The sequence below is a fragment of the Physella acuta genome, unplaced genomic scaffold (genome assembly GCF_028476545.2).
Source record: "Physella acuta isolate Inbredline_101_S28 unplaced genomic scaffold, ASM2847654v3 ptg001357l, whole genome shotgun sequence".
In the NCBI taxonomy this organism is placed as follows: Eukaryota; Metazoa; Mollusca; class Gastropoda; family Physidae; genus Physella; species Physella acuta.
The window spans coordinates 246,228-270,168 of record NW_026732872.1 but is presented as its reverse complement, the minus strand read 5'-3'; the positions used below and the strand labels follow the sequence as shown (position 1 = coordinate 270,168).

The window sequence follows — 23,941 nt, the reverse complement described above, 5'->3', positions numbered from 1 at the left end:
ATTTGTTAGCAATTTTTTTTTTACAAATTTAATGAAATGATACCACTCCAGTGCATCATTTGAAATCCTCAAATTTTTTTTAAAAAAGCTGAAATTTTAACTACAAAGCAGTGAATAAAATATTTATTATACTTAAAGTATTTCAATCAAAAACTGAAGTCAAATTATATAATTTTTATTTTATTTTCACAATAAACATTCTGAAACCAACAATGTAGTATGTACATAATGAAGTTTATTTGAGTAAGTATTATTATTCCTGTAACAGTGCAGCATGTCTTATCAAATATTAGTTAACACTTGCTGTAAAGCTAACCTCCACTTCAAAGACTTAAGATTTACATTTGTGCTAATTGAAGAAATTTTGAACTTGCCATTTAACATGGAACAAAAATAAAAAAAACTAGACCTAGGGACAAAAACAGATGCTTCACCCTTATAAAAAATTATCAATGTACAAATTTGTACAAGAAGTAACTTTCATAACTTGCAGCACTACATGCCTTACTTGTAGAATCCACTATTATTTGAAAGATTATTTAAAACTTCTTTGCTTAAAAATATTTTAGTTTAAAAAAAATGATCTGGCCACCACAGAACAAAACACTTAAACCATTTCACTCTCACCTAGAATAAACTTAATGTGTACAGTCCTTCTGTCCTGACAACATATTTACAAACCAAAATGATTTACTCACTTGAAAATTACAGCTGACCATCACAGACCAAACTGAAATGAATCTGCCGTAAATTTAAAAAAACTGGTATGACTTGCCCATTGAATCAGTAGCAAATATTTAGCTCTGAATAAGTCAACTTTTTACACTGGAATATTTATGGAAATGGTTTTCATCCGCCCGACAAATATTGGCAGCTGTCTACAAGGTTATCTCAGCAGCGTGTCATCAATCTCATCAACCAAAAAATGGCAGCTGTCTACAAGGTTATCTCAGCAGCGTGTCATCTATCTCATCAACAGGGGATTCGGGCTGGCCCGCCATTTTCTTGAGTGAACGAGATACAACTTCCTTGAGTGAGTCCTGCATGCCCAGGTCAAGGGTGGAGAGAATTTCCTGAAGAGGTAAACAAGCAGTTATTGAACTACATGCTAGAGTTTATTTAATACACCATATTGCCATTATTTTGACCAAAAATAAAAATATGGAAAAGAAAAAAAGGATAAATGTTCTATTACAAAAATGCTACTTTATTATGGTCTTAAAAAATCTTCCAGCAAGAATGTGAGTTGACCCTTTAACACTGCTACAAAGAGCTTATACTTTTATTGAGATTCTACACCTACACACTAAATTGTTTCAGGACTTTCTAACTATTAGTACCCTTCTGCCCATTACTTTTTAAAATAAGAACTTTAAAAAAATTTTTTTTTTTACACCTGCCTTGTATTTTGTGAAGATTAAAATTGTAATAAAAAAAAAAGACCATTAATAACATTATATTTTGTATTTTATCTAGAAATAATCCTATAAGTCACAATGACCTAATTATAGTTTAGCTTAGTAATTTATTAATTACTGAAAATCATGACCACTCATGGCTACACTTTGTAAGTGATCACTATTTCAATGAATACAATTCAAGCGTGTGAGACGCCACTGACCTGGTACAGCTGTTCTCCTCTCCGCAGCTTCAGGAGCTGGACAAGAGCACTCTCACAGCTGGACTTGACCATGGAGTTCTTCTCCTTGGTGCCCATGACCAGGGCTGGCACCAGCAGGAGGTCACCTGGGAAACGCCCAGGCTGTTGGTCAGCCAGGTAGGCCACCACATGGGCCACTAGGATTTTTATGTCATTGGACTCAGCCTTCATGCTCTGTAACAGTGAAAACTTTGTATCAAGATTCATTTGAACATTAATACACAAATAATTATTTAATTTTTATTTAAATTTTTTTATTTATGTTAGAAAAGTTCTACAACCATTAAAAAAATCATTTTTACCTTGATAAGAAAAGACTCAAACTCAGCAATGGTGGGAGAAGTGGTGTCGTGGTGTAGCAGGTACTGGAGTGTGTAGCCCACAGCTCTAAGGCCACTCAGGCTGATGGGGATCTGATAAAAAAAAACAATGGTTACTTTCATTTGCTTTCAACACCTAGAGAAATACTACAACTTTGATAACAGATGGAGGTAGACATTTACCCTATCAGCTGCTACAAGCTTTCCTATGGTGGACTCAACACCTTTGCGCAGGCTTGAGCTCAAAATCCTTTCAGGTGCATCTTTTAAGGCAACGCTAAGGGCCATGCTACGACCATGTCGCAGTGTCCAGTCCAGACTAGCATCAGTATCTGTCAGTAAAATTTTTTTACATTATTCTACAGGAAATTGTTTAAGAAAAAAAAGTGTGCTTTAAACATTGTACAATATATGCCCCTAGCTATATTACCCACTTCAAACATTGTACAATATATGCCCCTAGCTATATAACCCACTTCAAAGATTGTACATAATTATTTGGTACACTACCCAGAAGGTGTTGGATCATCAGATCTGACAGTTCAGCATCTGGCAGTGATGCACACAGGGTGCCAAGACAGCCAGCAGCTGTCATGCGTGTGCTGTCTTCTGTGGAAGCAAGAAGTCCTACAAGTGTTTGGGTCAGTTGCCTGCGGCCTAGGTCAGCAATCTTTGACCCTGCACCTTGAAGACAGGCTCTGATAGCCTGAACAAAAGTGTCCCTGAAGAAAAAAGTTTTAAAATACAAAATAATTAACTACATTTTAATCTGCATCAAGAAACCACAAACTAGAGTTTGGATTGACTAAAAAAACAACTCACTTAATGCTGATGTCCTCTGTGGCCTTGAACCCAGAGATGAGTTCATTAAAGAGAGAGTCAACCCTGGTGTGAATGAGTATCAGTTTCCCTAGAGCAGAGGCAGCTCGCAGCCTGACAGTGCGGTTGGGATCATTGATGGCTTTCACAAATGTTGTTTGCAGTTGGGGCAAAAATGGTTTCAAAATTGGGCCAACCTTAAATCATGGTAAAATAGTTTTAAAATCAAGAACAAAAAAATAGCTCAATATAAAAAAAAAAAAAAAGAAACTGCAACCATAAATAGTGAGACTGACAGACCTTAACCAGTAACATGGAGAGTGTGTCCAGCACTGCCACTTTCAGCGTCCAAGCAAATCTGTCTCCTAATATTCTGATCAAGGGACCTGTGATGTTGACCACTGATGGCTTGAGGGCCTCCGCCCCTGTCACGGCAATTACTTCTCCCAGGCCAAGAGCTGCAGCTTCTTTTACTTCAGCAGAACCATTGAGGAGACCTTCTCGGAATATTGGCAACACTGGGGCTATACCCTAACAGGAAAAACAATCTCAAACTTTATATTTATTGAACTATCCCTTTTTTCAAAAACTCTACAAGGAAGTTTTTTAAAAGTTGAGCACAAAACAATAAAACGTCCAACCTTTTTGGGAATGCTAAAGCCAGGCAACTCTTTCTCCTTGAAGTCAGAGAGGGTAAACTTGAGAGCTTGTCTGACACTCACAATGTGTTCTTCTGTTTCTGTCATATCAATTTTCTACAAGAAACATTGAACAGTTAGAGCCAGGTACAGGTACGTATGTACAACTATGGTCAACAGACTATGGTCAGCAAACTGACAGATCACAAAAGATCTGAACACATTACCTTTGTGATGGCATCCAAACAATTCCAAGCTGACAGGAGCAAGCGTTCATCTGATCTAGCAAAAATCCCAATCAAGCCTCTAAACAGCTGGGGCAGGTACTCTGTAACATCAGCTGAGGTGTTGGCACAGAACATGTTCAGGATGAGGACAGCAGCAGTTGAGACTGGTGCGTCTGAGTTGTGGGTCACCACTGACAAAAGATCTTCCATCACAGTGCGCACACCCAAATCATCTTCAACAGATAATACCACAGACTTGCAGTAGTCAAGTTCCTTCAATACAATTAGACATTCCATTAATACACAGGACATTGGAAGGTAATTTATACAAACATTTCTTAAATATATTTTATTATAAAAATTTATTTAAAAAAAACTATTTAAAAAATAACATTTCAAAACCCAAAAAATTTGTATAGTTAAATCATTTTAGTTCTTCACAAAGCTGTAAACAGAAATACACTTTCACTCTAATAAAATATTGAAGCTGATATAAAAATAAGGGATATAATTCAACTGCTGATAAATTCAAGGGAGGCTACTCATTAAGATGTTCACAGAGACAGTTTTCTTAACCTATTCAAACCAGAGATAGAGCTAGTGCCAATATTGCACATTTAAAAAGAGGACAAATAACTTAAGAAATGATTCACAAGCAGAAGATAAAATTCTCTAAAGGATTTTAAAATAGAAACAATTTAAGTGACACAATATTCATTTTTCTAAAAGTATAAGAAAATCGCCTAAGACAATCTGGATGGTATATAAATGAGATGTGTAGGTATAACCAGTGAGAAGTGATGGCAATGCTTGCATATAGGGGTCACATACGGGTACTTGTTACCTCCTTACCCCTGGGAAGGTCTGAGACGAAGGCTAATCAATCACCATGCAGGTGACCTCATTAATTGGGGGTGGCTCACTAGAAAACACTAGGGTGGGCTGGGTGCAATAGATAAGGGAGGCTGATCCACACTGTGGAGGCTGATATCATGTGCCCAGCTTGACTTGGAAGAGTCCATGGCCAGCTAATCTAAGTGCGATGTGCAGGGTGGTGTACAGTCACACCATAACTCAATTCAGACTATTCTGCTGACACTTCTTTTTTCATTGAAATTTGAATTAATTAGTTAAAATTTTATTGATGGTCGGCTATCAACAAGGTATATGTGGGATGATTTTAGGCGCCTCTTCAGTCTACAAAAATTAACCTATAATATAACATAGGCTTGAAGAAAATAAATAAAAACTTTTTACAGCACCATTTGATGGCAAAATCTAAAATAAAAAAAACCATACTTTTTATCCATGTCAATAATAATGGTCAAAGCTAACTCATCAAAACTTGGCCACTTTGGTTAGAGGGAGCTGTTTAGTTCAATTTTAGAATATATCTCTTACCTGGTCTTCTTCAGGTGTGCCAATTCTTTCACTCAATGAGGACATAAGTGCAGGTAGAATTTTGCCCAGATGTTTAGTGAGGGCCTCACCAGCAACAGAGGAGAGCAGTGACAGGGCTTGTGTGTTGACAGGGGCTGCTGTCAGCTGGGGGAGTATGACATTTTTTAGTTGCACACTAAGCTACTTACACTATTATACAAACAATACACTTATTTCTTACAGAAACAATATACTAATTTTTAAAAACAATATATGTACTTTTTTTATTATTCTAAAAGATTTTACAAGTTTTTAACCATCTAACTGAATTATATACTAACAAAATCTCCATAAAATATAACTAACTGTGCTAAAAAACTAGAAGTGCAGGATGATTTCATTTATTTTATTCTGACATAATGGATATTACAGTACAGATGAACAAAACTGTTCATTTCATGAATAGATTTTTAGAATAAGTGATAAAGTGACAAGAGAGGGGTCAGGTTAGTATCAACCTGAGATAACATTTGACTCCAGCTCCTATGGATCGTGTGCAGTAGCAATTAATGAGCTCTACCTAGTCTAGTTTTAAATGTTACAGACAGCTCAAGAGCTACTGGGTGGTGGATAGCCAGTAGAAGATGGGACACAGAAGTGTCAGAAGCACAAGGCATGGATTTCCTCCAACGTGACTACTGAGATTGCTACCATTAAACAAATTAACTAAATCAAAGTGTTTCAAACCCAACTGATAAAACTGAACAAATTTATCAGTAACCTGGGAACTTACCTGAGGGACAAGATATGGCAGCACCACACGACTTTTAACTGTCATCACTTGTTTCAGTCCATCAAGAGCTCTCTCTGATATCTCTGGATCATTCTGCAACCAACATTACTACATTGTTATGATTTTACAATCAATGTCACTACCTTATTGGTTTTACTACAATCAAGATCTCTTAACAGATATACTGTCAGCAAGTAAAACAAGTCTCAGTGAAGCCATGTCCTGATGACTAAAGAAGCATTACCAGGTTCCTCAGCAGGTTGGGTAGGATTTCATCCAGCGCCCTCTGGCCAATGTTATGATGAAGATTATCAAAGGTATGGGCAGCAGCAGCACGCACATCTGACAGGGGGTCAATGAGAGCTCTGCGAACTGTGGGGATCAGACTGTCAGCAAAGACAGACACCTGGTGGGAAACAATGTTCAGATGTAGACTAATGTTATGATGACATGAGATAGGAAACAATGTTCAGATGTAGACTAATGTTATGATGACATGAGATAGGAAACAATGTTCAGATGTAGACTTTGTTGACAAATTAGTCATAGATGTTCACTATATTGATACTGTTAAATAGGGTGCACGCACCCTTAAAAAAAATTGAAATTCCATGATTTAAAAATAAACCAGCACATAAATAGCGATATTCTTTTAAACTCTAAAATTCACTTTTGTAAATTCAAGACTATGACCAAAACATACATACAAGCGTGTTGTAAACTAAAGACTCACATGATCCTTGCTGGTAGAAGCCATGATTTCTGACAACCCAATGCAAACTCCCTGGCGCTGATCTGCTTCCTTTGAGTCGAGGCCACTCTCAAGGATGGGGATAATCTCTGGCAGAACTCTTTCACCAAGTTTTCTCACAAGATCTCCCAAAGTACGAGCTGCAACCTGAACATGGCCTTGTTTGTTATTAAATGCAAACACCTGAGAGCTAACTCAAACAATTATTTTTTATCAGGTTATAAGAAAACTAAAATGATCCCCAAATTGTAAACAAGTAGACTTACGGTTCTCTTGTCATGACTAGTGCTAGCAAGACAACCAAGTAAAAGTTGGAACAGTGTTGGGAGGATCTCCCTCAGGGTGCGAGGTGTGTTAGCCACAATGATCTTCCAGACGTGCAGTGCGTTTTGACGGACCATCAGCGCCGTGTCAGAACGTCCCATGTACAAGCCAGACAGCACGCGGTTACGGCGCTCGTTACCCAGAGCTCTCATGATAGCCTGGATATGATGGAGAATATTTATGTTTCACAATGACTGCCACATCAGAACAGTGTTAAATTAGAGTACTCTCATGATAGCCTGGATATGATGGAGAACATTTATGTTTCACAATGGCTGCCACATCAGAACAGTGTTAAAATGAGAGTTCTACAACAAACAACTCAACTTGCCTGATGTGATGTCTCTGTGCCAAAGTTATCATCTTCATCTGCTGTTTCTGTGGTCATTTTACCTGATACACCTAGAATAAAAAATTGAGTAGATATGTTATTATTATTCAGTACCAAATATAGATATAAGTAGATACATCACTTACCTGGCTTAAAAATGAAAGAAGTGGGGGTCATGTTACTAAAGTTTGGTGAAATACTTTTTATCTACTCTATAGAATAGCTGAATCAAAGATTTTAATCGTATAGTTAGGTCATGATATCTTTAAACAGCAATTTTCAGTTGTGCTTACTTCTTGCAGTTATTTTTTTTTTAAAGAGTTTATTTTGTATTTTTTAGAATTTGTTTTGTAAAAGCGCTGGCAGAACTGCATTTTCTTTCCCTGTGAAACACTACTCATTATTTTTATTCTTGTTTAAAACAAAGCAATTTTCTTTCTTCAATATATAAATTACTTCTTAAAATTACTGTTATAGAAGAGCATTAAGTTACAACTTTATACACAATGTGTACATTTTTAATTAAACAGGAAATAGTACAGTTGTTTTAGCTGTAGGTAATGAATCAAGTTGTGGGTAAAGAAAATTCAGGAATTTATAATGGCAAAGATTTAAGACTGTTGTGTCTAGAAACAGACCAGTGTTAAGCCAGGCCCCACTCACCAGACACCTTGTACAGAAGGTCACCCAGAAGCTGGACTGAGCTGTTCCTGATCCTCCAATTGTCATCAAACAGACCTCTCTCTAGTTCTGGCAGCAACAGCTCCACGGCTGTCTCAGCGTACTGGTTGATGATACGTTTGCCTGCCCGCAGGGCTGTGTCACGTACAAACTCATTCTCATCTGACAGTGCCTGGTTACAGGGAGGTTACACATCATCATTACATCATACTCAATAATTGACACATGTAAGCTATTGTCAGACCGTGACAGCTTTAAACTCCATGGTAGGTCATCATCTACCTGAAGTCAACAAGTCAACAAGCAAGCCAGTTCTCACCTGTAAAATAGATGGCAGGATTGGGCCAACGTACTGGACAAATGTTGAACCAAACACAGATGGTAGGTAGATGTAGGTCATGATGTAGCCATCCCTGACATGAGGCATTAGGTCGGACCTTTCAGCAGTTTGGATGATGTCTCCCATCAGTTTCTTCAGCTTGTCCTCTCCCATTCCACCAATGACCTCACTCAAACCTGGGGGTGATAACAGCTTATTTATGATGGGGGTAAAGGTGATTGGGTGTAAACTAGAGAAATATGCTGGAATCTTAGAACATTAATCTAGACTTAAAGTGTATCAGCCATATTTAAATAAAAAGCACTATGAAAAGTTTTTAACGGTAACTTACATAATTAAAGATAATGTATCTTACAGCTAATTTAAATAAACGAATACAAGTATAACTTTTCAGAAGTAAATTGTATAAGAATGAATTAGAATGGAGACAATATGAAGGTGAAATGTGTAATAATGAATTAAAAGTGAGACAATATGAAGGTAAAATGTATAAGAATGAATTACGAGGGAGATAACATGAAGGTAAAATGTATAAGAATGAATTACAAGGGAGACAACATGAAGGTGGTACAAACCTTGAGCAGCACCAGACCTGTCCACAGAGCTTTGTTCAGAGACCAGTTTCTCCATCAGCCACGGCAGCAGGTCCTGGAAGGTGTCCTCTCCCATGCCCCTCACCATAGCACCCAGGGCACGGGCAGACACAGTCCTCACCTCAGGCACAGGGTCCAGCAAGCACTGCTTCAGTCCAGGTATGACAGATGGCAGGTATGGTGACAGGTCCTGGGGTTTTAGATGACATAGGGAACAACATTAGTTGTATCAAAAAATTTAAACTAATGATGACAGGCATAGTGACTACAATCACAGGTCAAAGAAACAGATCAACTCTACCATGGCGCACTAGGACCAAAGCAGAACTTCACTTTAAAAAAAAAATCCTACAAGTGTGTGACAATCTACCTTTTGGTCTGTCAAAGAGTACATGTTTCCCATGATCTGGGCAGCCATCTTGCGAGTGTCGGTGGTTCTGTCCTGGAAGGCTCGCTGGATAACTGGCATTATCAGAGCCAGGGACGGGGCATCCACAAAGTGGACGAACTTGGTCTGCAGCAGCTTCTCTAGGCAAGTTGTAGTTTTTCTAGTTGGTTCTTGTAGGGCTTCCAACAAATTGGGAACAATAGCTACCAAAAAAAGGGGCTTAGATACTTCATGACAATTCAAGTTATTCAGAACATCATCCAATAATACAGCATTATAAAAGTGCTGCCTAAGACTTATGAACATGACCACAAAGTTGCTCAAAAAAGTACTCTTCAAATTTTAATTCAATAACATCAAATTTATTTTTCAATGTGGGTTTTCAATGTAAATAAATTCTCTACAAAGGGCTATTTTAACAACAACAAAGTTTACCTTGAATTTCAGGATTTCTGATGACAGATCCAATCTGCATCAAAGCTTGAGACCCAGCTTTCTGGACCTTCAAGTGTGAGTCTGTGAGAACCTCTGTCAGCTTGGGGACAATGCTGGGGAGACATGCTGAGAGCTGTTTAGGGGCACAGAATGCCATAGCACCCAGCAGTTCCACAGAGCCTTCAGACAAAACATAAGATACACTATTTTATAGGAAGGTTTTTACAAAGCTACTGAAAAATAACAAGGTCACCTGTTCAATCTAAAAAAATATTGTGTCAGAAATGTCAGTATTTCTAAAGCTACGCTTGAAGCTTTTCATTACCTAAATCCTTATAGCTACAGTTAAAACTTATAACCAAGGTAGCTCTACCTGCTTTAGTTCTCCATGCATCCTCCTCCAGACCTTTAAGCAGTGATGGCAGCACTAGTTTGACACCATGGGCACTTAAATTCCTCATCACAGACTTGGCACAATCATCAGCGGCCTGCAAGTAGAGCAAACAATGTAGCACACACTAAACAACAACAATCAAAACATTTGTAAACTCTAGTGCGTAATAGAGCTTAAGATTCCAGATTTTGAGAGTTGAGTACATTTTGATCAGTTATTTATAAAATACACATTAATTGATACTATCATTGCAACAAAAACTGGCATTTTATCTAAGGTCTATGTAAGAAGTTGAAGAGAAATACCTCTCTGACATACTGATTGCTGTCCCCAAAACACAATAACAAATGCTGAATGATGTGGACAATGTAGGGTTCAAACAACCTTCCTAGCATACTACACAACATCTCAAATGCTAGCAAAGCACCTGTCAATACAAGTTTAAAATATAGTAAGGATATTTTAAAACAAGGAAACATTCCTCTAAATATGAGATGTTCAACCTCTCCATCCTTAAAATATATAAAATATTTAAATTTACTTCATCCCACATTAAAAAAAAAGAGATTGAATGAAAGACTAACTACAAACTCAGAAAATATCTTAGGCACCTACCTTCCCTTTTCCTTGGGTTCTTCTTGTCCTGTATAGCTTCAGTCAATGTGTCCATGACATTCTGTTGCTTCAGTGCCAGTATACCCATGCCTTTGATGAGGCCAGCCAGCCCATACGCAGCACCTTTCCTCTCTCCGTAGTTGTTGGAGTCCAGCAGATGTTGCAAAAGTTTGGACACCAGACCAGGTGCATCAGACTTGATAGAGGGGACCAGGGGAGGCAAACAATTGGCAACAGCCTCTTGGACCTACAACATAATATATAAATGGAGTTAACTTGGTCGGTTTTTTTTTACTCAAATTGGTTTTATCAAAGATACTACCACGTAACAACTAATCCAAATCTGACATGAAGGTTAAGAAGTTTTTCAAGACCAGGGGAGGCAAACAATTGGCAACAGCCTCTTGGACCTACAACATAATATACAAATGGAGTTAACTTGGTCGTTTTTTTTAAACTCAAATTGGTTTTATCAAAGATACTACCACGTAACAACTAATCCAAATCTGACATGAAGGTTAAGAAGTTTTTCAAGACGGAAGGTTGCTTTAGTGTATAATTAAAAACAAAGAATTAGATGAGATATTGCCCTGCTTAAAAATTATTCCCTGAGCCAGATTTGAAATTTCAATAGCTTATGATATATATAAAAAGGTACCTTTAGTAAAGAAATGTGTACAATCAGATAAGTTATACTAGAGTGAACTGTGTACAATCAGATAAGTTATACTAGAATGAACTGGGTACAATCTGCTGAGTTATACTAGAATGAACTGGGTACAATAAGATGAGTCATACTACAATGAACCGTACCCACCTCTTGTGATGGTGTAGACAAGGCTGCTATCAACTGAGCTACTATCGGTTTGACCTTGGGGTTGTCAGCATCTAAATGTCTAGCCAGGTTTCCCATTAAAATAACAATACTCTGACGGACAGGATCGTAGTCGGCAGTACCAGGGGCATTCTCCATAAAGTTTTCAAACACAGGGAGAAGGATGTTCACATTTTCCTGAGAAAAAGTTTTTTTAATTGTATTTCTGACAAAGGATATATGAGTAAGCTGGCCATCTAATGATGAAACTATGTGATAGATTTATTTACAGTGGCCAGATCAGAAATTGTTAGTGCAAGAAAGAATTACATGATGATTTAAAGGTCAAAGTTTGAAATGTGAATATGTAAAATGTGAAGATGATTGGAAATGTTATGCTTTGAAATCTTATTGCTTATGTAGTACAACTTTGCAACATAATTACAAATGATGCTCAAAATAGTATATTTCCATGTGACAGTGTGATAAATGTAGTTACGCTTGGATAAATGATTAGAAATGTAATGTTTTTGAAATATTGGTACCTCTCCATGAGACAGTATGATAAATGTAGTAAGACTTGGATATAAGATTAGAAATGTAATGTTACCTTCCCATGAGACTGTATAGCAGAGAGAGCAGCATCTCTCATCCCCGACCTGACCTCCGGTGACCTGTCACTTAAAGCTTTGGGCACAAAAAATGAGAAAAGCTCAGGTATCTGGTCCTCCGTGAGAAGCGGTGAGATCTGCTTGATGGCCAGGGCAATGCCAGAGCGGGACTGCCACATGTCAGGGGGCTGCTCCTCAACTTGTCTACCAAACTCATCAACTTTAGGTGGGGGTAGCTGCCACAAAATGTCAGAATGGTTACACATAGAGTTGCAATTTTTTTTAAACAAGTAGAATGGCCTAGAAATTTTTTTTTTTTTATATTTAATAAAACAATGTTCTATTTGTTATTGCATAATAATATATAGACTAATATTGGACAAGAAGTATTTACTACAGCCACAATGTTAAGAACCCCCCCCCCCCCCCCCCCTCACAGTAAATCAATTAAAAGACTGTGTAAATTAGAAGTTGATGAAAGGCCAAATGTAAAAAGGAACTTACATAGAGCTTGGCCTCATACTGGTTGAGTAAAGTCTTGAGTATGGTGGGGATGTGACGCCGATGTTTGGCAAGAACCTGAGCCAGGGCCAGTGAAGCCCCCACACGTACAACCTCTTCATCATGGGTGGTGTCCAGGACTACAGCGCCACAGAGTTCCTCACTCGGCTCCTCTAAACATAGCTGCTTCCTCAAGCTGCAGCACGGTGAAAACAATACATTACCATCTAAACAAGCATCTACAACATATTTAAACCAAAGAGATGCAGAACTTCAAAGGAATAGAAGGGTATGCCTGATTATTTTTTAAATGTGGCCACAAAATCTAGTCTAAAAGTAAAAAACTGAACTGCACTTACTTTGTAGCCAGCTGTTGAATTGGTGTTTCAGTGTCATTGCAAGCTATCCAGATGTGTTTAGCTATGGAAACTCCCAACTCATAGTTTTCATCCATGGTAGGTAAGATATCAGCCAATTCAGACAGACACTACAAAATACATTTCTTATATTGTACATTTCCATTCACTAAAAAACTAATGTTTAGTTAAGACTATTTAAGTTTTAAAAATTCAAGTTAACCACTATATGTAAATATTTGGTCCCAACAGAGAGTGGGAGCCAGAACATTTTTAAATTCTCACCTGCAGGGCCACGTCTCTGACCACAATGCTGGGGGCCTGCAGCGCCTTCAGCAAGACTTCAACCTCCCCTGGGGTCGCTTCTGTAGCCCCATCATCTCCATTGACAGCCCGAGCCAATTCCAACAGGGTGTCATTCGTCAGCTGCTGAAACTCTTGAGAGAAAGTCCCCATGACGGTCAAGCAGATTTCAAACAGCTGTTGTCTGGGCAGGAGATCAGGGTCATACTGGAGAGAAGAGGAATCAGTATACAGAAAAGGTGGCAGACTTCACAATTTTAGCCTAATTAGCTGTACAGACGAGCAATTCAAATATTTTAAGATAGGTTGACCTACCACATCAATAGCTAAAACATCCTTTGCTGACCGCCTCATCTTGGCATGGTCACGGATGAGGGTCAAGGCTTGTCTGCAGATGTTGACATCTCTTTTTACAACAACTCCCCCATTTTCAAAGACAGAGCGCAACAGGTAATATATGTAGCAAAACGTTGGGGCGGCAAAAGGCTTGATTTCTAGTTCCTGATCAAATAAAATTTGTATTTAAACCTTAGCATAAACAATATCAAGATATTTGTGTTTTAATTATTTTCAACCCCCTAACCAAATAAAACCAGATTTAGGCTGAGCTGATGTTACCTCGTCTTCATCCTCTGGTTCTATGACAACCAGCTTGTACAGCCTCTCAATAGCCCTGGCTGTTTGTGTCAGCTGCTTCTCCTCCAGCCAGGCCCTGTCCAAGGTGTACGCAGGCTGCAGCAGGCGCAGGGTGGCATGGCCTATCAGGTCCCCTGCAGCACAGAAAACAGTAACATCCACTCATTATTACAGCAATGCACATTAAGTACACACTGAGCTTTGCTATTAAATAGCTTGTCCAACAACAAAAAGTAGAATAATTGTAAAGCAGTAATATTAGATAAAATACACTCAAGTGAAGAAAAGAGTAACTCACCAAGACTCTTGTCCTCAAAGGCAGCTCTGCCCATGTTGACAAACAAGTTGCAGCATGGTGGCGCTGCCAGTGGTGATTTGAGCAGTTGGACAACACTGTCATACACATTCTTCACATGGGTGGATATCTCTTCATTCATGACCAGCAGGAGGGATTCAACAATTGTACATGAGCACAGGACTGCCTTGTTCAGCTGGGGCAGGATAAAAACAGGAAGTTAATACATTGAGGATGGGATGAAATTATTTTACCAACAAATGCAGCCAGGAAAATATTGTGGAAAAAAAGCTGAACTCACCACTCTAAGCTTCTCTCTGATCTCAGCTTCCTTCTGCTTCTGATTGGCCAATTGTTCTTCTTGTTTCTTGGATAGCTTTGGAGCCTCCTGGGGTTTTAGACCTTTCTTTTTCTCAATTTCCTGTTGATAAAAATTGAAAGAATGAACATTCTGAAAATAAACTGAAATCTGATTTATCAATACCACAATATAGATTTTAAAAAATGTAAAAAAAAAATGTAACCTTTCTCAATTCCAGCTCAGCCATCTGATCAGCATATGAGTAGAGTTTGTTTTCTCGTCTGATGTTTTGGTCTCCAGCTGCACTTTTCATTGCACTGAAATCATTACAAAATACACCTTTTCAGAAATCACCCTATTATCGAACATACAATATACCACTTCAGAAATTAGCCTAATAAAATTTTCTCTAAAAATGTTGTCAATGTAGATTTATATTTCACCTTCTGCCCAACCACCATTGATACAAAACATTCAGTACAATTTATATATTTGTTCAAGGTATTTTAAAAATGAAGCTCCTCTTTCAGACCTGATAATCTATAGTGCTTATGACGTAGGGTTAATATATTTCTTTGACAACACTAATAAAGAGATGACGTGTTCAGCACTATGTCCATTGCCTTTTATTTTCCGTTGAGTCAGGTACACCCTACAGCCAGAAATCCTAACTTTTGGGTTAGCAGTAAAGTGTTCTACCACCTTAACACACCACCCCTGCATGGTTTTTTACTGTTTAAAAATTGTTACATTTTCTATTTTTCTTTAAATTACAAAGTAGGTATCAGTTACTTAACTAATAAAAGAAAAAAAAATGTATTCCTTCATACAATAACTTTCAAGCAAATAAATTTAGATTAAGTTATTTAACAAGTGTAAACAAAATACCTATCAAGGATTGCCTTGTCATAAAGTTCACCATCTGGAGTCAGGAAAATACCATAGTCATCATTAGTGATGAGTGTGAGTGCTGGATTGGCCAGTAAAGAGTTAACATATGAGACCAGCTCTGGCACTATGCAACCAGGGTTAATCAGAGCCAGTGTAGACACAGCTGATGCTTCTGCCTGTTCATGTGTTTAAAACAATTATATTATGACCTTATACAAACTTGTAGGAACAAATTATTTGATAGCAGTTTCAATTATTTACCAATATAACCTAAAGACACATAAACTCACAGATAATTTACAACATGCAAACAATTTAGAACACTAACAGAGATAATCTAAAGACTATCCCTAACCATAATTCTACCATAGCATATAAATTACAAGCAGACAATTAAAATACAAACAAAGATAATCTAAAGACTATCCCTAACCATAATTCTACCATAGCATGTCATTTACAGGCAAACAATTAAAATACAAACAAACAGAGATAATCTAAAGACTATCCCTAACCATAATTCTACCATAGCATATCAGTTACAAGCAGACAATTAAAATACAAACAAACAAAGATAATCTAAAGACTATCCCTAACCCTAACAAGCAGACAATTAAAATACAAAGATAATCTAAAGACTATCCCTAACTCTGACCTCAGATAACTTGTCTCCAGTTTTGACTAAGGATAGACATTCCTCAGCGTGAGTTTTTACAAATTCATTTGGTGCAAGGTGAAGTCCCAGTAGAATGGTCACCCACAAATCTTTTTTCACATAAACTGAAAATACAAATAATAAATTTACAATCTAATTAACAATCACATCATAAATAGATTACTCTTAGTACATACTTTTTTAATGTTGTTAACTTATGTTCAGCAGCAGTCACCATAGTTCAAATGAACGGTTGTAAAAAAGAGTATAATAAAAGACCAATGCATATTTCATCCTTGAGATAAATGTGGATTTAAAAACAAGTATTTGGTAGAGAGTTTACCAATGTATGGGTGATGGGCTGGTATTAATGTGGTCATGGCTATTTTCTCAGCATCCTTAGCATCCACATTTTCTACAGCACAAATAGACTGCAAACAGCTGGCTATGATTCGAGGGTTGACAACTTTTGTAACCACAGTATTCTCTGAGCCCTCAGGTTTTGTAGACTCCTCTTCTTTGGCCAGGAACTTCTGAAGTTCTGAAAGCTGAAATATCCAATTGTTTGGCATAAAAACATTGTAGGCTAGTAAAAACATCATAAACATGTACTGATAAATTTATTTTAAAAATATCTTACTTTTTGTGACTCCAGAACTCTTTGGAACTCCTGGATAAGTGCTATGGCTATCTTGGCCCCACCTAACAGTGCAAGAATCTTTTTGGTTGATGTTTGTGCAGCGTGCCTGACTGCCCATGAACGTCGACACAAACAGAAAATTAAAGCCCTGTAATATGGCCTGTGGAGGTAAACAGTTATTTATGTACTCCAAAACATGGCTGGCTCCTAGAAATATAACTTATTTTAAAAAGCATACTTCCTAGTAACTGTTGCTTCTCTAAGTAGACATCAAATCTAGCTTAAATAATGTTAAAAACAATTGTATCCAGCTTTTAAATGTTACTTAACCCACCATATATTGTTCAGCACAAAAATGTGCTGCTAGAATGGGGATAATAACTGCTATATAGTTAGGGGCTAAAACAAAATAAGGGCAAATTAAGAAAACAACTCAAAACTTTTAAAAAGATAAGGAATAGTTTTGGTTTGTAGACAAAGATATTTTTTTCATTATAACATAACTAAGTTACCTGGCTACTTCATCTGTCATCTTGGATGGATAATCCAGGATTAACCTTTCCAGTAAAAACACTAAACTCTGTAAAGCTAAAAAAAAAACATTTTAAATTTTAATAAACATAAAGTCTACACAGAAGCTTATTAATGTGTTACCAGCAATACAAACTTGTAGAGTACAGTAAATGAGACTTACTTTCTTCTGAGGCTGAGGCTAAAAACTTCTCATTCACAAGGTACTGTTTTTTGCTGTCTAAAATCATGGTCCAAAAAGGTCCTAATTTGGATTCTGTAGGAGCAACATAAAACTAAGTATAGAAACAGCACATTATCTCTTCATCATATTAAGTCCTAATGTATATAAATAAAGAATGTACAACAATTGAAAACACTATGGCTCCAATAACAAGTAGGTTGATTGAATGTCAACCAAAGAGTTGTAATTTAGAACACACCTGACTGTATGTCAACCAAAGAGTTGTAATTTAGAACACACCTGACTGTATGTCAACCAAAGCAATCTTGACCAGGAGACAGGAGGCACTGATAGCTTCAGACACCAGCTGGGGGAGTGTTGGCTGCTTCTCTGCCTTGTCCAGTGTCTGCAGTAGCAGGGGCAGCACCTGAGAAGCTTTTTGCAAAGTGTCACCTGAAAGTTAATAAACATATTTTTTAATAAGTATAGACCAACTTCTAAAAATGGTTTTTTATAGCAAATCTCAAAGCAATCTGCACAGTGTTGACTTACCATGAAAAGCAGCATTCATGCACCTAATATAGGCATTTCTCACACCTGAGGTTGATGTTTTTAATGCTAGGCCTTTCTGTAAAACAAGTTGTAAAATAAAAATATGTTTAAGGTTTTAAAAAAACAATTTTTAAAACTTTGTTAAATTAAATTTAATTTAATGAAAAATATTTCTGTACCGGGAACCACAGTAGTAGTTTGTCAGGAATATCTGTGTAAAACTTGCCACACCAAAGGCTCAACATAGACAAAGTGTGTATCAGAGTGCCTTCATGCACTGAAAACATAGAACAGAAATCATAATTTACATTAGTTTTAAGAAAAATCATAGCATACAAATAGTAAAACTAAATGAATCATGAAAAAAAGAAACATTGCTCATGTAACTCAACATGACATGTTTTATATCCAAGTATAACCGAGACATTGGCTACCAATAAGCATCAGAAGAACAAACCTTCCTGCTGCAATGTGGAGAGGAACATCTCTGATATTGTGGTGCTCAGGGACTGAAGAGAACTTGTACCACTGACTGTGTTATAGACCAGGTTACCAATGCCCTGTAGGACACTAATCTTTTGATCGGCAAATGTTAATTTCCCTTCAGAACCTAGGCAAAAAAACAAATGTGACTATTTGATGTTTATAAAGGAAAAAAAAAATGCAAACCAAATTACAACTTTGGTAATAAGCTACCACATCACTGTCTGACAAAATAAAAAAAAAAAAAAAAAGTATATTTTATAAAGTTATTTGATCGGGTCCACAAACAAGCAGTGTACCTCCAAGCACTTTGAACAGATGGTTGGCCACTTTCTCTACTGCGCCAGGGTCACTGCACTGATGTGCCAGATTTTTTATAGCTTCCACAGCCACAGCTCTGTTTGACTCCTCTTTTGATGAAATGGAACCTAAAGAGATAAAACAGTGATTTTGTATGGGTCTAATTATTAAACAATACCATCTTACAGTTAAACAATGAGCTGACATGAAATGGAACCTAAAGAGATAAAAACTGTGATTTTGTGTGGGTCTAATGATAAACAATACCACCCTAAAGTTAAACAATGAGCTGATATGAAATGGAACCTAAAGAGATAAAAACTGTGATTTTGTGTGGGTCTAATGATGAACAATATAATCTTAGAGTTAAACAATGAGTTGATAAAAGACTCACCAGAAAAAAGCTTGACTATGTCCATGGCATACTGACTTAAATCTAGCTTCATGTTACTAATAAGTTCACAAATGGCTGAAAAGAACGTAACAAATTTGAAAACACAAATTTCATTTAATCTTAGAAATACAACAAATTTCAATTAAATATTCTCCAACAAGTTGAGAAAAAAAACCTGATTTAATACACTCGTGTTTACTTTAACATAGAATACCTTATTGACAGTCGATTGTTATTAAAAAGATAGGCAAATCCATGTATTTAAGAAAAGAAGACAGACAATACAGCACTTACTGTCTTGAATGATCTCAGGATTTCTCAACATTGCTTTCTGTACAGCTGGTAAAACAAGCTCCTTAAAGTCTTCATGGCTGCAGTGTCTAAACAGTTCTGTGTTGTTTAACTGTATGGATTTCATAGAAAAAAGTTATTACAAAAATCTAAAACTTTAAACATGTGCAATTACTGACACCAAAATTGTTAGCATGCTTAGTAAAATCTTTTTATCAATGATAAATATACATACAAGCAATGCTTTTGGTGGTGCAAATCTGCCTGCTATGACCTGCTTAATATATAAGTCTATGAAAGCATTCTGAAAGGAAAAAAATAGCATTTTAATACAAAGGTAAAAATTAAGCATAATATATAACACTTATTAAAAAGGGATAACTTAAATTAAAAAACCAACCTTGTGTTTTTGAATAACATCTGATTGCTTGTTAGCTGCTAAAAACTTGAGTACAAATCCTATCACAGGTAAACTAAACAAAGACGGCTCTAACTGAGCCAGCACATCAGCATATTTCTCACATGAGCTGGGTACCTGTGACATTTCAAACAGCATTAAAATAAAATATAGTAGTCAAGTCAGATTTCATTTTGGTATAACTTGTATAAAAAATATATTTTCTTTGATAATCTAAATAAAAATAAAAGAGAACAATTTTTTTACCTCTTTCCATACTCGTCTTAGTTTGCGGTAAGCGGCACTTTTAATGATTTGATTGTTACCAGAAACAGCCCCATAAACAAGCAGTGACTGGAGATTCACCTATGACAAATCATGTTCACACACATTAAATACAATGTAGGTCTGAATGTAACATAAAAACTTGGAAACATTGTGTAATATGACCAAAGCATAAAAATAAATGTTCAAATGTAAGTAGGAAGTGTTTGTCACACGTCATCTAATAAAAGTTTGTCACATGACATTTCATAAAAATGAGCTCACCAACTGTTGCAGGGTTGAACTTGCAAGTCCATTTGGTGATGTCAATGCTTGTCGCAAGGGAATGCAACTCCATGTCAGTACTAGTAAAGCATCTCCACAGGAACTACGACTGGAAAATTTTAAAAGGATGATAACTGACACCAAAAACTGCACTACGTCAACAAAATTGGAATTATGTGCAAGTAGAATATTTGCATTGCACTACATGTCATCACAATTGAACCCAACATGTGCCAATAAAAAACACCAGCATACCTTGAAATGACAAGCTTGGTTTGTTCCTGGGCAAATTTTTCAAAAGCTCCTATAAATGCCTTGACAGATGAGTCAAAATGAGATTTGGTAATAGAAGTGACCAGTTCAAGGGCAGCCCTTCTAGACTGACCATCTCTGTACACTCCTATTGCTTGGGTCAGATAACGAAAAATACCTTTCACAGCACCTTCAGGAATTGCTGTAAATAGAGAACAATAACAGTCATACAATAATGCTATGTTTCACATAGGCTAGGTAATACCCTAGATATCAAGATTAACAGGTTAAACGATCAAGTATTTAAGCTAAGCAGATGTGTATATGAAGCTTACAAGACTCATTAATGACAACAGATATAAATACATTTAAAAAAAAATTGAGCAAACATGTATAACTTCAAACATTTTTAAAAACCTACCTCCTTTATTGATAAACTCTACAACATCTCTTATAGCATTTGTCCTTTCTTTGACACTTGAAACAGCGACTTTGACAGCATATTTCTTTAAAATCTCAGCATTCTGAAACATTTTAATAGGTTGTTATTAGATATGTGCATTCAATATTGCTACTACAATACTACTTCTATTACACCATATAAACTCAAGACCTGCATGGTACACATTAAAAAAGTATTACTTTTACTAGTTGGCCATACATAATTTAATATGATAATTGATTTTAAATAAAACATATTTTCAGATTTATTAAAGATTTTAAGCTAAACCATTTTTATTTTTAGGCATTGCTACTTTTTGTGTTAGTTTCCAAGACACTTATTATACCGCTGATAAAAATGTTCTTTTTATGCTTTTCAGCATGTAAGAAATTATGTAAGGCCAATTAAGTAGAGTTAATCTGTTTCAGAGATCTTAATCTTATTATATAAAGGATTAGTGTATTCAATTCTATGCCCAGCAGATGTTACTTTCCCAGACAATGAGACTTAATTCAGGTACCTATCAGAGCAGGGTGGACTCAGGGGCGAGACGATAAAAGAGTGTATCAAATCAGTTTTAGCTAGTATCACTACCCTAACTCTAAAAACTTTAGAGTTTATATGTTATAAGCCTAAAACTATTTTGCTTATGGCTAATACAGAAATGTAAGCATGTTGTTTTTTTTAAATTAATTTTCAACATAGATTTATTTGAAACTGGGCTAGTTGTTAATTTCACAATTGCGCCCTAATTAACTTTATTAAACAACAAATGACTAAAAAAGGTGAGACTTGATAACATGACAAAGTGTTTTTACATTTTTACTTGCAAAGTTGTTTTTTTTGTGTAGAAAAAAAATAGGCTTTAAAATATTTCAGCTCTTATTAATCAATGATTTTTTTTGGGTCAACATTTGGTGAATTGGTGTTCAGTTAAATTATGGGCCTTGTTGATGATTGCAGATCAACATAATTTGTTACTTCAAGTTGATCTACTAAAGTCAGGCATCCCACTAAATCTTGAATTAACAAATTCAATTTCAGTATAAATATTCAATTCTTGTCTGTAGGAAATAACGTGACATGGTTAAGGGGGCACTGTGAGTTCACAGTTTTAATGTCAGCAGGCTTATAGCAACAACTCATTAGTTTTGGCCCTCTACTGCTCAATAAAAGATAAAATTAATGGATGGTCCAGACAGGCCTAGGGTTGTCAGGTGTCCAGTTTTGAACTGGACAGTCCAGTATTTGAGCAGACTGTCCAGGATAAAATAAATATAAATACTGGACAAGTATATGAAATAATACTCTGTTACCCCCCTTCTTCTGCTTTGCGGCATACCTGAGAAGGGAAGGATGGAAAGGTGTCCAGTATTTTCGGAAAAGGTATCTGGCAACCCTAGATACTACTAGATAGGCCTATCTATTTTTATAACATGTTTGATTGCATGCACAGATTAATAAGAGCGGGTGCAGGCAATGACATTGTTGCCAAAAAAATTAGGCCAAAATTTACTGCAGTTTTGTTTTAAATTTTTTTTAGTTTTTGTGTGGATGTCACTCAGATGCTGAATAAAATACAGGAGTTTGTTAGGGTCTGTTATGTAAATAAATAAAACATGATAAATATTTAGATCTAGATTCTATATCTAGAACTGTGCACATTTATGATAGAAATACTAAGAAAAATCAACGAGATACAATTGTCATTGCAGTTATATTTCTTACGACTATAGATCTACTACTTACAGCTGCTGTTGTTGAATCCGCCATTATTGTTGGTTGTGCAATCACTTTCGGTTTCACTGTTAGCGATATTTACAAGCCGATAAATAAGAACAATATATACAGAGTCTTAAAAGTTTGTCATTCTCTGGATGAATAATATAGAATATTAACTAATTTAAATTTATAAATATGTCATTTGCGAACAATATAAGCAATTATAATACTTTTGGTATGCACTAGTTCGATTTTTAGCTCACACGTTAGCCATGTTTTTGAACCGGAAGAAATAGTAACATATTTCCTTCGCAAACGAGTAGATCTAGAATCTAGGTTTATAAAATTTAGGCTTAAGAATCATCTATTTTTCTTTTTATGACATCTACAAATTTTTGGAATTTTAGACCACCTCCCCTGTCCCACACACGTCCACTTTCGACAACCCACCCCCCTCCCTGAAGTGGACGCCCGCAAAAAAATTAGTAGACCTCCTAAAACTCACTGCCAATGTATAATTTCATTAACATGAATGGTCTACCTTTTATCAGCTGACATTTTTATCCGGGAGGGGGGGGGGGGGGGGAAGAATAGATGTCTGGAAGAAACTCTGATAGTCATGGATCTACAGATTTAATGATTTAATTTTTCGGTAATGTTTACTAGTCACTATTAACCTATGTAAATATTAAAAGTATTAAAACGTTATAGTATAAATATATTATTTTTAAAATTGCTTTTCCCCTTACCATCCAAAAACTCGCAGTGTGTAGTGGAGTACAATGGTACAAGGCTTTAAAGTAACCGTAGTCATAGTGCCTGCATTCAGAGGCGTAGCTAGGGGAGGGCGAGTGGGACGGGCGCCGACCCTCATGGGGGCCAAACTGGTTACTGGACAAAAGTAATAATTAAAAACTTAATTCTGAGCTCAATTACTGAATGATACACGGTTAAATTTAACAAAATAGACTACTGCTTTGCTTTCCTGACTGACTTAACTGTTTTCAATTTTGTTAGATCACAATGTGGTTCAAATTCGATAGTTCGCTTCGGGCGCCAGAATGAGTCGCTACGCCCTGCCGTCATTTGGTCGGAAGTCACTCGGTGAGGTGTCATCCCTTGTTATTATTATAACAGGGTAAAACATAATTTCCCATAAACGCCAAAAAAACG

At 36.4% G+C, this 23,941-nt stretch overlaps 1 protein-coding gene across 2 annotated transcripts; it reads right to left on the bottom strand.

Moving 5' to 3' along the window:
* Positions 1-159: 159 nt before the first annotated feature.
* LOC131926989 (stalled ribosome sensor GCN1) lies at positions 160-23,043 on the bottom strand. 2 transcript variants are annotated; one of them, XM_059282621.1, is made up of 53 exons: positions 22,796-23,043; positions 21,026-21,128; positions 20,608-20,806; positions 20,353-20,461; positions 20,071-20,169; positions 19,807-19,941; positions 19,642-19,710; positions 19,410-19,518; positions 19,116-19,190; positions 18,721-18,849; positions 18,396-18,548; positions 18,118-18,215; positions 17,939-18,014; positions 17,687-17,839; positions 17,387-17,479; positions 17,205-17,280; positions 16,693-16,852; positions 16,396-16,600; positions 16,053-16,177; positions 15,395-15,573; positions 14,730-14,823; positions 14,507-14,626; positions 14,209-14,401; positions 13,893-14,044; positions 13,590-13,775; positions 13,257-13,481; positions 12,975-13,102; positions 12,619-12,811; positions 12,114-12,350; positions 11,507-11,701; positions 10,690-10,936; positions 10,380-10,501; positions 10,054-10,168; positions 9,681-9,860; positions 9,228-9,448; positions 8,840-9,047; positions 8,244-8,440; positions 7,907-8,096; positions 7,244-7,314; positions 6,855-7,070; positions 6,571-6,735; positions 6,082-6,243; positions 5,838-5,930; positions 5,066-5,209; positions 3,665-3,937; positions 3,441-3,554; positions 3,100-3,330; positions 2,803-2,996; positions 2,491-2,702; positions 2,164-2,312; positions 1,963-2,073; positions 1,622-1,834; positions 160-1,073 (listed from the first exon to the last, which is right to left on the bottom strand). In XM_059282621.1, exons 1-53 carry the CDS (start codon positions 22,817-22,819, stop codon positions 945-947), a joined length of 8,049 nt encoding a protein of 2,682 aa, XP_059138604.1. In that variant the 5' UTR covers positions 22,820-23,043; the 3' UTR covers positions 160-944. The 2 variants fall into 2 exon arrangements, with proteins under 2 accessions (XP_059138604.1, XP_059138605.1); XM_059282622.1 differs by lacking the exons at positions 17,687-17,839; positions 17,939-18,014; positions 18,118-18,215; ... (9 more) ...; positions 21,026-21,128; positions 22,796-23,043 and adding an exon at positions 17,646-17,660.
* Between the last annotated feature and the right edge of the window lie 898 nt (positions 23,044-23,941).